Consider the following 13,969-nt stretch of genomic DNA (forward strand, 5'->3'; position numbering starts at 1 on the left):
AGAGCTGTACCTGAAAGCACTCTCCCTCGTACTAGTGAGATATTTCCCTCGTGCTAAAACATTTGCATTTATTTTTTTTCCCCCAAGATATGAGCAAACTGTGAAGTGCACAAATATAAGCCGGGATCACCCTCAGACCCGAGTCTCCCAGTCGAGCTGGCCGGGCAAGGAAGGCGGCTCGGCCCCGAGGGCGCGGAGCTGCCCTGCCCTGCCTTGCCCTGCCCTGCCCTGCCCTCCTCTGCCTTCCTCTGCCTTCCCCTCCCCTCCCCTGCCCTGCCCGGCTCTCCCTGCCCGCTGCCGGCCCGGGCACGGGCACGGGGCGGGCCCGGCGGCCGCCCCCGCCCCTCGCAGGGCGGCAGGGAGTTGAACTGAGGAGCCGGAGCTCGGCGCGGGGCCGCGGCCGCGGCGCTGCTCGGCCTGGGGAGCGCCCGCCCGGCCGGGCGCCAGCGGGGCGGCCGATGGCGAGGCGAGAGGACGGGCGGGACTGGGCGTACAGGTAGGGCTACGGGCAGAGCTGAGCTCGGACCGCGCCGGCCGCGCACGGAGGGCGAGCTGCGCCTCCCCGGGCGCTCGGAGCCGGCCCTGCCGGGGGCTGCGGCCGCGGGAAGCCCCCACGGAACGGCCCGGGCGCGGCTGCTGGCTGAGGGCACCGAGCGGCCGCCGCAACCTTCCCTGCCCGAGGGCAGCCGGGGAAGGCGGCTTCCCTAAAACCCTGCGTCCTCCCTCTTTGTTTTCCCCTTCTACCTTCGGAATGGAGTGGAGCATGAAATTAATCTGTACTTGCTGCCTGGGCAGTCGCAGTCGTAAATAAGAGATGTGTGTTGATGGACGTGTGAGGGGGTTTTGTGTATGTGTGTGGTTTCATGTTCCGTGTCTTCAGAGAAACCTGTGTCGGGGGTCTCGGTGCTTTTTACACCTGTGGGTTACGTGTCAGATTTGACAATGAGTACTAAGGTGCTCTTCTAAACAGCCAACAATGTAATAACGATTTGTGGTTCTGAATATTTAATTGTTCCTCATCTGATTCATGCTTTACTACCTGTGACGCTCCCGTGGGCCAGTTTTCCCAAGGCTGTGCCAGTGCTGCTCCATGGCCAGATTCCTTCGCCATGAATGAAACAGGCAGTGTTTCGGGAAGTTAAATCCTGAAGTCTGTCCTGAAACCTTGTCTGACTGGACAGATCCCTCTGCCTGTTTAACTTCTGTAAAGCCCATTCATGTCCTGTACTCAGGTGATAATTTGCAGGTATGGAGCACCCTGGGAAGTTGCCATAAATATAATTTAGCAAGGTGAGTTGATATATTAGAACAGAATCACCTGCGCAGTTCTGATACTGTGTCATTATTGTGTTGCCTGAAATAATGTGCTGTAACTTTGAACAATTGTAAAGATAAAAGAATAAGCATTTTGGTACTCATATGAAGAAGACAGCTTGACACAAGGATTTGTCTTTTTCCATGTTGTATATTTTCATGGAGACAATTTCAGAAGTTACCTTATTAAAAATAACCTTTGTAACTTGTTACATGTGTACTTTCTGTTGTCATTTTTCTGCACAGAGCTGTCTGGAAAGAGAATTCAGGCCATATTGGAGCTGTTGTGCTATACTTCATACTTTTCAACTGTTCGCCTGTGTTGTGGAGAAAAATACCTCCCAGACTTTTATGTGGCCATAATTTTGTGTCAGTTTCACACACAATGGGTCCTTTGCTCCAAAAACTCCTTACTTAAAAAAACAGTGAATCTGTGAAACTGACTGAACGGTGCATGTTTAAGTTAATTTATTTAAACAGCTTTGATATGCTAAATGGAGTGTAACAGTTTGTGTAAAGTAGGCTTTTGCTGGGAGGAGGGAGACTTGAGCTGCTTTTAGAAATAGCAGCTGGAAGTTATTTAAAGCATACTTGCTTTTTTTTTTTTTCTTCAGCTGTAGGTATGTAGAAACATTTTTATAGGAATTCTTTTTATTTTGTAGGGTTGATCCATATGGGTTTGAGAGGCCAGAAGACTTTGATTATGCATCCTATGAAGCATTCTTTTCCAGATACCTAGTGGTACTCACTAGAAGAGCAATAAAATGGTCCAAGCTCCTAAAAGGGAATAACAGTATACAGAAGAGTTTAAAAGGTGAGCTTCATGTCTCTTTATAAGTAAAAGTACATTATGTTAGGATTCAACAGGTTTTTATTTTTAAGTGTTGAATACTATTTCTGTCTTCAAATTAAAACCAGTAGTATAGACAGTTATAATTCATAAGCAAGTTAGAGGGATTTCATTTAAACCTTCCAAAAGAGTAATCCCTCTTCAGCACAGGAATATCTTGTTACATCTGTAACTCAGCTATTGTGGGCACTGGCACTCCAAGATGCCATTTTGCAGCTGTTGGCTGTATTGTACTCTGTGCTCTCTTTAAAAAGACATGGGATTATGAAGATCCTGTAGAAGATGCTGTCTTGAACCCCAGGGATCAGGATGTTGGGGCTCTCAGTTGCTGCCTCTTTAACAGTTCTTTAGGCTGCTGAGGTTTTCTAGATCTCCTTATCCTCCTTTTGTAAAATGACATATACCATGCAGCTGAAAAGCTGTGTACTAAGAACTGATGATAGATGCCTTTAGTAGTGAAGAAAGCAAACTTAATGCAAGGGCTAATGCAACACTGGATGAAATGCTGATGGAAATGTTAATGTCTGCCTCAAAGAGTGTGAAAACCTCTACTAATGTTTTATCTTGCAAGAGATACAGGTAGAAATAAATGCAGAGAGTCAGAAGGTGTTAGGGAATCCTGTGAAACTAAAGGATGGAGTTTCCTCCCACTCTCTTTCTGGGTTATGTTTTCATATAAGCATCTAAATTTTCCTTTTGCTGTATATGGTGCTTATCAGGTTGCTTTCTCTTTGGGTGTCTTTTGGAGTTGGGCAGAGTTCTCTGAAGAATATTAAGGAAAAATTGAGTAAAATTTAGAGCTGTGCTGCAGGTGCAGCCTTTGGCTGGTGGTTCTGATGGTTTGGGTTTGTTTTTTTTTTCCTTGGCACCAGAAATGGGATGATAACTAGTGAGACATTTTAAGTATAATAGTGTATTTTGTGTACAGATGTCTGTTTTATGGGTGAGAAATTCCAGAAAATGTGGGTTTGAGCTATAACTGCTAGATCATATGCTGCTAACCAGAAAGTATCTACTTCTACTACATTGTTTTTTTCTTAGAAATGTAAAGATGTTTTTGTTTGGGGTGTCAAGTTTGAATGTAGAGAGAGCATGCCATTTTAAATTAGTGAGGATTTTGAAATTTTGCAGAACTTTGTCTTCTAGTTGGGGAAGAATACTCTCAGTTTTGATTCATACCCTTCTCTTAATGTGTGAGTGATAACAGTGGCAGCTTTTAGCAATTTCTGTGAGTTCATTTAATTTCTCTTAGTGTTCCCAGTTCTAGCATTTTAGAAACAGTATGTTATGGTGATACTAACTGGGAATGCCTTTGGTCTTATTTTGGAGCCAAAACTTTGACCAAATCTCTCAACTTGTCCACCAGGCTTCAGAACCAATGGTCATGTTTCCCCACTGGGCACATAATGCAGCAGCCTTTAATGTGGCTTTGATTGTCTCCAACAGGTTGCTCATTGTGGAAACTGGGATTCTGTAAAAGCACTGAGGGGACACAGGCAGTGGCTCTGGACTGGCACCAGTCCTGTGGGCTGGTACATCACCTTTGATGCTGCTGAATTGTGCTAAAGATACCTGGATTTCTAGGCTATGGATTCTCACGTGTACATGTAATTCCAGGGAGAGTGGCAGGAAAAAGTAATACTGAGAAAATGTCTGAGTGTAGATTCAGAGTTGCTACAAAAAGCTCCCTGCATTAGCCTCATCTGGTACCTCAGAGGAGGAGAGGGAAAGCTTAACCTGTGCAATGACTGATTTTTAAATACTGTCCTCCTCACTTCAGTACTAAGATTGAATTCTGTGACACGCACATGGAATTGTGTAAGCAGGTGTGTGCTTTATCCTGCAAGATGATTATGCAGTGATTTCCTTGCAGGCAAATAGCAGATGCTCTGCTGGTTATTCACTGAGTTTCCCTCCTCCAGGACCAGACATCATTGCTATGAAGCTTTGCTCAGAACTGCTGGCTCTGCCATAAGCTAGAACTGAGAAGGATATTTGATTTGCCACTTCCCTCTCCAAACACAGTAGCTGTGAACCAAACTGATGCTGTGTGTCCTGCTGTGAGTAGATGTGAGAGAGGCAGTGCATGTGTGGTATCTCAGTAGCTCCACACCCATTTGTCTGCACACAGAGAAGCTCATAATTTCTGCCCAGGCCAACAGGAAGAAGTGATGATTTGTGTTAATTTTCCAGTCTGGAAATGTGGCCTGTTCACATGCTGCTGGGCTTGCCTCATATTCAGGGTGGTTTGTATGTGTATAATTCTGTTCCACTATAAAAAAAAGGATTAGACTACCTTTTAACAGTGGTAATTAAGCAGTGCATTCTGTTGTTCTGTGTTGCAGCCTGCTGGTAGGGTGGGTCATGGGAATTTGGGTGGCACTTCCTTTCACTCATTCTCCAGTCTCTTCCTTTTTATTATTTTTCTGGTATTTTGTTGTGTTCATCCCCCAATCTTCACCTTGTTTCCACTGCACATGAGAGTTTCTAATCATTGTTTGTCACTTCCCTTCTTTCTGTCTCGCTCTCCCTCTGCCACTACTGAGATGCTCCAATTTTTTTTCCTCGTTTTATTCAATTCTATCTTTATGGGACCAAAATACAGCTTTCTGCTCTGTTTACATAATTGCTCAAACTATCCTAATTCTGACCAAAATCATGCTACACAAAGCAATTTGTCTGTTGGGTGTCCTAGTCAAAAGTGACCAGTAGCAGAAGATATTTTCTGATCTTTGATAAAATACAGTGAAAGGGAAAAATAAATGTATTAAGTGCTCATGTTACAACCACTGTTTCTGTTCCAGGGCTTGGTGGAAGAAAGTCAGTTTGACTGGAACTTTATTACATCACTTACGTGCTTTGGTTTTTTCTGTTATGTATTCATGAAATAAAGCTTTCAGTTCCTTGTATGCTGTTTCCAGCTTTTCCACAGAATTCTTCTAAGCACAAGTGTATTTCCTCCACATTCAAATATAATTGTTAGTACCTGAAAAAGTAGATGTGCAGATGCTTCTCAAAAAATATTTTTAAGATGAGATAAGTTTTAGTTTTAAATGTTTAGGGGTTTTTTGCTACATAAACTTGAGTCTATGCTGTGGAGTGAAACAATATTAATAGGGGCAAAAGACAATGCAACATTTGCCTTGAAGCAGAAGTCTCCAAAATTCTCACATCCTACCATCAAACAAGGACAGACAGGTTGAAATTACTTATTTTTACATCTTGTTACTCTAAGTATTGTACAGTATTAGAGAAATGTTATTTTCTGCATATTTTTCTCTTGGAAGTTACTTTAGGTACTTTGCACTTTGAGACTGCTGCCCTATCAGGTAGCTGTTTTTTCTTGTAAAAAGGAAACCACATTCATAAAGTGTGACTCTAAACTTGTGAAACTGGCACTAAGTGTCAGAGGCAATTGAATTATGAAGAGGGGGGAGAGTTTCCCCCCACTAAAAATTGCTGTTTCATATTCTGTTAATGAACAGAGGCCAAAATTTTGCCCAAAGATATTTCTTACCTGTGTATGGTCCAGAATTTAGACCACCTACTATATCCTGGGAGTGATTCTGGGTGCAGGGCTTGGGGGTATTCAACAGTGCTGCTTTAGAGATCAAGCCCTTGGTTAATAACTGGTATTGCATGTATGGGTGGAGACCCATGTACAATCTGGCTTCATCTGGGAAAGTTCTCAGATGTTACAGTGGGAGAGTATTCTGCAGTGTGAACTGCTCTTGTGGGCTTCTTAGTTCCCTAGGATAACGTGGAAGAGAGCTTATATATGTTGGTATAAACACAACTCTCTTTATAGAATATGATATATCTATGTCTATCTACACATATCAATGATATCTATTAAACTGCAGCTGTCCTCCTTTTCAGAACTATTTTGCTGCTTCTGAATGCCACTTTGCAGATCCTAGCAAGTATTGTAATGGTGTAAGGGGAAAAAAGCCCACTGTAAAGGGCTTTGCACTCCTCAGGGAGTGAGGGAGCTGGGTCAGTAGTCACTTGGGGTGGTACAAACCCCTGGCTGTCTACAGCCACGAGAATGATGACACTGAGAAATAATGAGGCTGTGCTGTGCTGCAGGCTGCTTTCCCCTTGTGCCACTGTCAAGGGCTTGTCCATGTGTATTGTTGGATATCAATGTTGGCTATGCTTCCAGAATTTACAGTTTTTCCAGAAAAAAATGCCACTGGGATTATGTGCTAAAATGCTATAACCCAGTATTTAAGGCAGTAAGTTTGTTTCTAGGCTCATCTGAATGTCCCTTGTTAACCTAAATGGAACTAGTTCTTGATAGTCATTCCTGTATTTGCTATGTTGATTTATAGGATTCCTTGAGCATTACAGTCCAAAATCTTGTAAAAGAGATGAAGTGGGGATTATTAAACCACCATGGAAACAAATGAATTATTTCCAGTCTAAAAGAAGGTTGTAGTTAAGGTAACTCTACAGCTAGAACTGTAGAGTGTGTAACACGTAATATAAATCCTCATTGAAAAGCTAAACAAAAACTGTACCCTGCAGACCAGGCATTTATTACCAATATGCTTCTTTGAGAGAAAACACCAGATTTTAGGTGGGTGAAATGCTCATTATATGTGCATCTTTATGTTGGTGACACAGGGGAAGCAGCTTTGGGTCCTAAAGGATAGGCAGCTGTAATTAGCTGCAATGTATTTGGAAGGTGTCTGGCTGAGTTGTACAACCTTGCTTCACTCTGTTGTTTTTAAGGCCTTTAATTTAGGCAGCATTTATTACAGAACTGTGTGATTCAATAAAACCTGGCTAGGTAGTGATGTTGTGTGTGGTAATGTGTGGGTGGAATAAAAATTCCCACTTGGATTTGAATCCCATAAAATTTAGAGAGGAGAAGTTGGTGCTTTTATTGATACAACATGATTCATTTAGCACAAAATGTCTGTTTCATTTGTTATTCATTTCTTCTCTGCGGAAAAAGGAGAAGAATCTCAAACATTCAGCTGTCATTTTGAGTCAGAAAAGGTAAAGCTGATTTAGGATTATGTACCCATAAGCAGCATTGACTCCTTATTAATATTTTTCATGCCATTCCCAGGAGGAGGCTGCTCTCGTTGCCATTAGCCTGATGCTTCTTCCTGTAATTTTACATCATAGTTATTTACACTGAATCATCTGCTTTAAAAAAAACCCCTGAAGCACACCCTTATGATGAAAATGATGGAGGAGATAAGAGCTACTTTAGATTTGAAAAGACTTCCACAGTTATTCTAGGAAAAAGTCAGCTGCTGCTCACTCACATCACTCCAGTTTTTCCAGGGCTCATTTAGACTGGAGGCACATATTTCATAATCCTCAGTTTCTGCTGTATTCAGTGGTCAGGTGCTGAGCTGAAGCCCTAGGGTTATGGTAACATGGCCATTGATGCTAGAGCTAAATGGGCAGAGCCATGGTTTCAGAGGCCACTGGTGATGTAGGAAAAGTCAAGTCAGTGCTTGTCTGAATGAAAAAGGACAAAGATCACGGGGGAAGCTTTGCTGATTGTATCTCCATGCAGAAAAGCAGAAGAAGAGGAAAATATTCAGAATTCACGCAAGGAAAGAGAGGAGGGAGGAAAACCTGAGCCTGAAGATCTGAGAGGGGGGTCTGAGTGACAAGAACTTAGGAGTGAATCTAAAATATACTATGCAGCTGAGAAGTAAATGCTTATCCTAAAATGGTAGCATAGGAGAGAAAATATAATAATATCCAGTCAAGAGTTTTCCTCTGACTTCTTAAATTCAGGTTGTTCATTTAAAAAACAGTTATACAGTTGGATATTTTTTTATTTCTTTAAAAATGAACAAACAAAACCAAACTTCTTGTCTTGCAGTGAAGAGATATATCAGGAAAGGCATCCCCAATGAACACCGTGCATTGGTCTGGATGATTGTGAGTGGGGCCCAAACCAACATGGAACAAAACCCTGGGTATTACCACAGACTGCTTGAAGGAGAGAAGAATGCCAAGCTGCTTGAAGCAATCAAAACAGGTTATTCTCTTGATAATGCTGTTTGTCTGTATTTATCCATCCTATGGCCTTAAGTGTTGGAGATCAAGTTATGTAATGGAAAACTTAATGTTTCTGTAGTAGTGGTTTAAGTGCTGAATTAACACTTAAATTAGATTAGCCATAAGCTCTTTAACAGAACAGATCTTTCCAGATTCACCATGTGGTTAAAAGCATTAAGGAATGTTTTTAAGAAAGATTAGAAATTATTTGAGAAGAAATAAACTAGAAAACATTGCAGTGTCATCTAAGTGATTGAAGAGTTGTAACTTTGAGCCATGACATCTGCCTTTGAGTCTGTTTCTCCTTAATTCTGTCCCGTAGGACACTGGAGCAGGGATGGTTGAAGGTGTGGCACAGAGGCCCATATGAGGCAGGTGAAGTATGCTAGGATTTCTGGTTGAGTAAGAAGACAGCTAAGAAAAAGCTGCTGATAGATTTATATGAATTATAAATGGTGCAAAGAGGGTGAATAAGGAGCAATTGTTATTTGGTTTTTGTAAAATAAGAACCAAGGACACTGAATGAAATTTGTTGTGCTGCAGGTTTAGAAGAGTTGTGGCGCTTGTTACTGTGCTGTGGAGGTTAGAAGTATGAACTGGTTTGAAAAGGAATTTGATGAACTGAGAGGTGGGGGAATCCACTTGATGCATGACATATTAAACACTAAATGTAAATCCCTGGGAGAAATGTAGAAGGTGAAACACCCCTCCTCTACTAATCTGTTTTCATGTGTGCTTTCTGTGAACATAGATCAATGGCCAGTACTGATGGCAGGGTATAAGGGCACCCAGACCTTAGGCTGGCCCACTGGGAGGAAAAAGGCAGTAGGTGAGGACAAACAAGTAGGAGTTTGATGTAAGTGATACTTGTCCTGAAACCTGCTACAGCAGAGCCTTTGTGGCCCAGCTGATATTGGCTGAATCGTCCAATTAAAAAGTCAAGAGGTTGGGCTCTGCTCCAGAACAATGCTGAGGTTGTTTGGTTAGAAAGGCAGGTTGTCTTCTTTCTCTTGCAAAAACCCAGGTACTTAAAGTTTGGGTCTTGTGGATTTTTTTTCAAGTTGGATAAGCATCCAAAACCTTCTGGTTTATGCAGAGTTTCTTCTCTGCCTTTCCCCGCAACAGCAGCACTTTGGGCTTTTGGGACTACACGCCTTAGTTAGGTATTTTGGAGCATAAATTTCATGTTCCTATGAATATGGAGACTAGCCAGAAATCTGCAGGCTTATATCCTGCTCAGAACTAGAAACAGTAGAGCTCTTCCTATGAATAAAGAGGGAGCTAGTAAGATGACTTTCTAAAGCCCACCTTGGTAAGGGTCTGGAGAAGCATCAAACTATTCAGTTCAGGTAAAAGTGTTGCAAGAGAGAGTTGAAAACAACTTTTCTCCAGTACTAGACAAAGACAGGAAGGGTCTGTAGGTGGCTTTCCCCACAGGTTAAAATGAAATAAAAATATTTTTGTAGAGGAGAAAAAATACTGGGAGAGGATAAAGATCTGTTTGTGAACTGTAGAGGAAATAAAGTTTCAGAAGAGCTACTGCATTGATTGGAAAACTGCAGAAGAGAAAATTAATGTGGAGCAAGTGAAGGAAAAGATAAATAAAAATGGCCTGGAAGGTTTTATTGGAGGGGAAAAAATATAATAAAGACCTCAGACACTCCTCCTTCAGAAAGGAAGAACCAATGTGGACATAGGAGGGATGAAAGGAACAAAGTACTTAAGGTGAATGTAAACTTTTTGGTTAGTGTGTTTAATGAACTTATACTCCTGTTGACTGTGCACATTTTATAGTGGGCTTTGGCTGAGGACTCTTTGTGTGAATTGTTGCCTGACTTTGATTTTGTTTCTTCAAGTGCTGTTCTCCCATTACTGTAGTTGCTTTTAATAATAAAGCAAGGTAAGATGTGGAATTGTATTGCTGTTTGCTTTCATATTTGCAGTTTCCAGAATTTTCAGGCAACAGTGTTGTATTTATTCCCATAGCTGTGAAATTACAGCCCAGCACAGTGCTGGGGTTTATAAACAAGAGAACAGCAATCACACTTTTTCTTTTTTCCTGGGGGAGGGGCAGAAGGACAAAGCCAACCAAAGACTTTATTTCAAATTCAATTTAAAATGTATAAGAGCCAATGTGTCCTCTTTCTTTCACATACCCAGAAGCTGCAAACAATTTTCATGTATGTTTGAAACTAGTTTTCATATGGGAAACTCTTTAATGTGGTATAATCAAGTTGAAAAGGGCAGGTAGACTGTGTGAAGAAATGGTCTAATCTTTTACTAAGCAGATTTTTATTTATAGCAACGGAAGTCTTTCAGCTAATTAAATCTGTAATCTGTTCCTTCACCATTTTTGCCCTTTAACTTCCTGATTCTGATCTGATGAGCTTTGTTGCTACTTTGTTTTATATGGTAATTGCTCTTTGAACATTTTTATTAAGAAAAATGTAGAAGGGAGCAAGCTTCTTACTCTAACCATTAAGAAAGAGCTAAAAGAATGCAGGTGTCTAAATTTTCATGTCTTAGTTTATGTACACATTTAGAAGGGCATGCATTCCAGCAACACTTTGTTTTACATGCCCTATTCTATGAAAACTTAGTAGGACAAATGATGTTGTAAGACTGGATTGTAAGTTGTAGCTTCCTTGGGGTACGCTTCGTTTAGGCTGGGCTGTTCTGAATTTTAGCTCATGTATCTCATCCTTTCTCTCCACTGAAAAACATGCTATTGGACAGAAGTGTGTCTGTGTCTGCAAGTGCTCAAGCAGGTACATGCAGCTAATCTGTGTTTCCACTCTTTCATTTAATGAGGAGGAACTGCAGGTGCTGTGAAGCCTACAATGTTATACTTAACAGTCAGTCCCAGAGCTTGAGCTGTGCTGACAGTAATTCAAACAATGGTCATTGCCATTTCACTGGAGACAGGGAATATTTTACTATCTAAGCACTAAGAAGCTTTCTCGGAAGCATCTCTGAAATTGTGAGTGGAAGTTGGGAATTTTCAGGTGAGTTTAAAGCATTTAGCCATGCAAGAGGAAGGGGAAGAGCGCTGTCAGCTCTTGTGGCTCTCTGTTAGAGGAGCCCTGACAGGCTGTATCCAAACAGCTGCCTCATGTGGTCTTTGGTCTACTAGAACAGCTGAAGGAAGAACTGGAGGAGTAAAGTGCGTAGTGACACTTCCTCAGAATGTTTTTCCTATGTCCAGTTATCTGCTGTTTTGAGAGTTGTCAAGACATGCTGCATGTTTGTACCTAATAATGCTAGATGGGAAAAAATTTTTAAAAATTGCACATAATTTTGCACATTTGTGCAGTCTCAATGCTGTTAAGCATCTCCCTCTAAACTAAATAGCTTTTATCCACCTGGGTTTATGCTATATAAGGTAGCCATTTTATATCTAAGGTCTTCCTTGTTGCCATTCTTTCTGTAATTTCTCTAATTCTGGTATCATCATTTGGAAATGAAGGGGGCTGGAATTTATGCATGTGCTTCTCAGATTTATACAGTGGCAATATTGTTCTTTTGTAGGAAATCCTAACCCTGTTGGCTTTCTTGATTGCTAAAAGCTCTTGAACTGTTGCTTGGTAGTGGGGGTTGTGAGGGTCAGCTTTTCTGACTTTAGTTAATGAAAAACTTGGCCTTAACTTAAAACAAACAAACCCCCCAAGCCTCCAAAACAATTTATAGTTCCAGGTATGGCAGGAAAAAGCTTGAGGATGACTGCTAAACACCCAGTTATAACAAATCTAAAACACTCTTTAAGTATACTGTTTTTACAAGTTGCAATTTATGGCCTAACCCCATTATTTGCAGTGGAGTTTTTGAGTGCTTGTAGTTGACAGTTGAAGTGAATTTTTGCTCTGCTCTCTACTATGTAAAAAAAGGAAAAGATCACCTGTCTGGAAGCTTTTCAGAGCAGATGTGCATCACAGATGTAGCAGTGGTAAAAAATGAACTTAAGTGGAGTAGGATATGTTAGTTATAAAAATACTTGTGTAATTTACTGACCACCTGTGTCTTGGAGTGGGAAGTACCAAGGATATGAAAGTAAAGGTGCCATGGTTTAGGAAATGTATTCTTCAGTTTAGCACTCCCACTAAAAGCATGTGCCAGTTCCTCTCCCCACCTCCAGTTGGAGGGACAAAATGCAAAGATCATGGGTTGGGATGAGAACAATTTACTGGAAACAGCAATGAGATAAGAAAATGAACAGTAACAGCAACAATATCAATAACAAAAGGTATATAAAACAATTCACACAGAAAGAAAACAAAGGATAATAGACAATACCAGGTGGCTCCCTCTGCAACTTTCTCAACTGGATGGAACCCCTTCTCCCTGGAAGACAGTCCCTTTGCCAGGCCCCTGGCATTGGTCAGGTGGCATAGAACAACCTCCAGGCCCTCTAGCCACACCCCCTCCCAGCCACGGCAGAAATTAACTCTGTCCTGGCTGGGATGTGGACAAAAAGGAAGGATGAGATAGTGGTGTGAAGGTTGTCTTGTAGATGCATGACTTCTGAAGTACCCTAAGTAGGAAAAGCACGAGACTGTTTCTAAAAGCATTGTTTTTCTGGACTGTGCTTTCAAATCTCTCTGCTCCAGAAATAGCATCAATGACTGTGGTTCTTGGTACCAAAATAGACATCTGTTTTATAAACTGAGGCTAATGTATTCTGCCTGTTTGTCTTACTGAATGAGGTTGAAATACTGCAGACTCATGAGAGGGAAGAAAGAATTCAGTGGTCTTCTCATGGTTGCTGCACAAAGATAAATCAGCAGGAAAGATGGTGGTTGTTTTTGTTTTATAGCAGCATAAAATGGCCAGCTCAGAGAGCGGAAAGATTGTAAAAAAATTGCTATTGGGATTTAATCTGAATTTACAACAATAGAGTAGCTAATCTCTTCATTGTTACCTCCTTCCTGGTTCTGTGCTCCCATACCTAGTTTACTTATAAGCAGCAGATCTGCACATGAAAAGATGGTCATAATTTTGGGATTTATCTAGCAGTGTAAGATTCTAATGTTCATTTTGCTGTTTGAAAAGAACTCAGATTTTTTTTCCCCAAAACAGTACTAGTTTGAGGCTGTGTTCCTTTGGACAGTAGTGTCTATTAAGAGCAAAGTAAATTAATGCACAGTAGGTCAGAGGGTAGGCTGTGCAGAGCATGAGAAGGAGGTGTTTGTATGTCTCCCCTGGAACAGATGGATTAAAGTGGATGTAAGTGGTGAAGCCAAAAGAACCGCCCTTGCCTGCTCCTTCCATTTGCCTCAAGTCATCTCTGGCCCTCATCTTGCACCATGGTAAAACATTGGCCTGTGTGTGCCTGTGGGGGGCTGAGTTCCTCATCTTGAGTCAGAGGAGCCTCAGAACTGGAGGAGGAGGAGGAGGGAGATCATGCAAATGGAGCAGGAAGGGCAGGATGGAGAGGGAATGGGACCCTCTGCTCTTGTGCTCAAAGGAATAATCTGGCACAAGGAGTCCTGTAAGACCATGCTCCATATCTTCTATTAAGGGTAAAGCTTTTTAGCTCTTGTATCTTGCTTTTTCTCTCCATCCCCTTACCCTAAACTAAAATATTTTTACTAAAATATAGTTTTAAATCCTTCATAAAACTAGGGAAGGCTTCTCCCAGTCCTTGTGGGAAAAAACATGCTCTGCAATCAGAAAACAAGTTCAGCTGATTGTCTCAATTGCAGGCTGTGAAATTACAGATGAGTTCAGTTTGAGTAGTCCCTGCTTTGTATGTGATGCACTTTCCTTACTCTCCCC

General features: G+C 41.5%; 1 protein-coding gene across 1 annotated transcript in view; it reads left to right on the forward strand.

Moving 5' to 3' along the window:
- The first annotated feature begins 420 nt into the window (after nucleotides 1-420).
- The window catches only part of GRTP1 (growth hormone regulated TBC protein 1), a 34,614-nt gene continuing 21,065 nt past the window's right edge, over nucleotides 421-13,969 (forward strand). Inside the window, exons 1-3 of the mRNA XM_054271770.1 lie at nucleotides 421-496; nucleotides 1,977-2,128; nucleotides 8,019-8,177. Coding sequence (XP_054127745.1) covers nucleotides 459-496; nucleotides 1,977-2,128; nucleotides 8,019-8,177 — 349 coding nt within the window. The 5' untranslated portion in view covers nucleotides 421-458. The remainder of the gene's footprint in view (nucleotides 497-1,976; nucleotides 2,129-8,018; nucleotides 8,178-13,969) is intronic.

The sequence above is a fragment of the Melozone crissalis genome, unplaced genomic scaffold (assembly GCF_028551555.1).
Source record: "Melozone crissalis strain CALT ecotype California unplaced genomic scaffold, PUWL_Pcris_2 ptg000013l_1, whole genome shotgun sequence".
NCBI classification, from domain to species: Eukaryota; Metazoa; Chordata; class Aves; order Passeriformes; family Passerellidae; genus Melozone; species Melozone crissalis.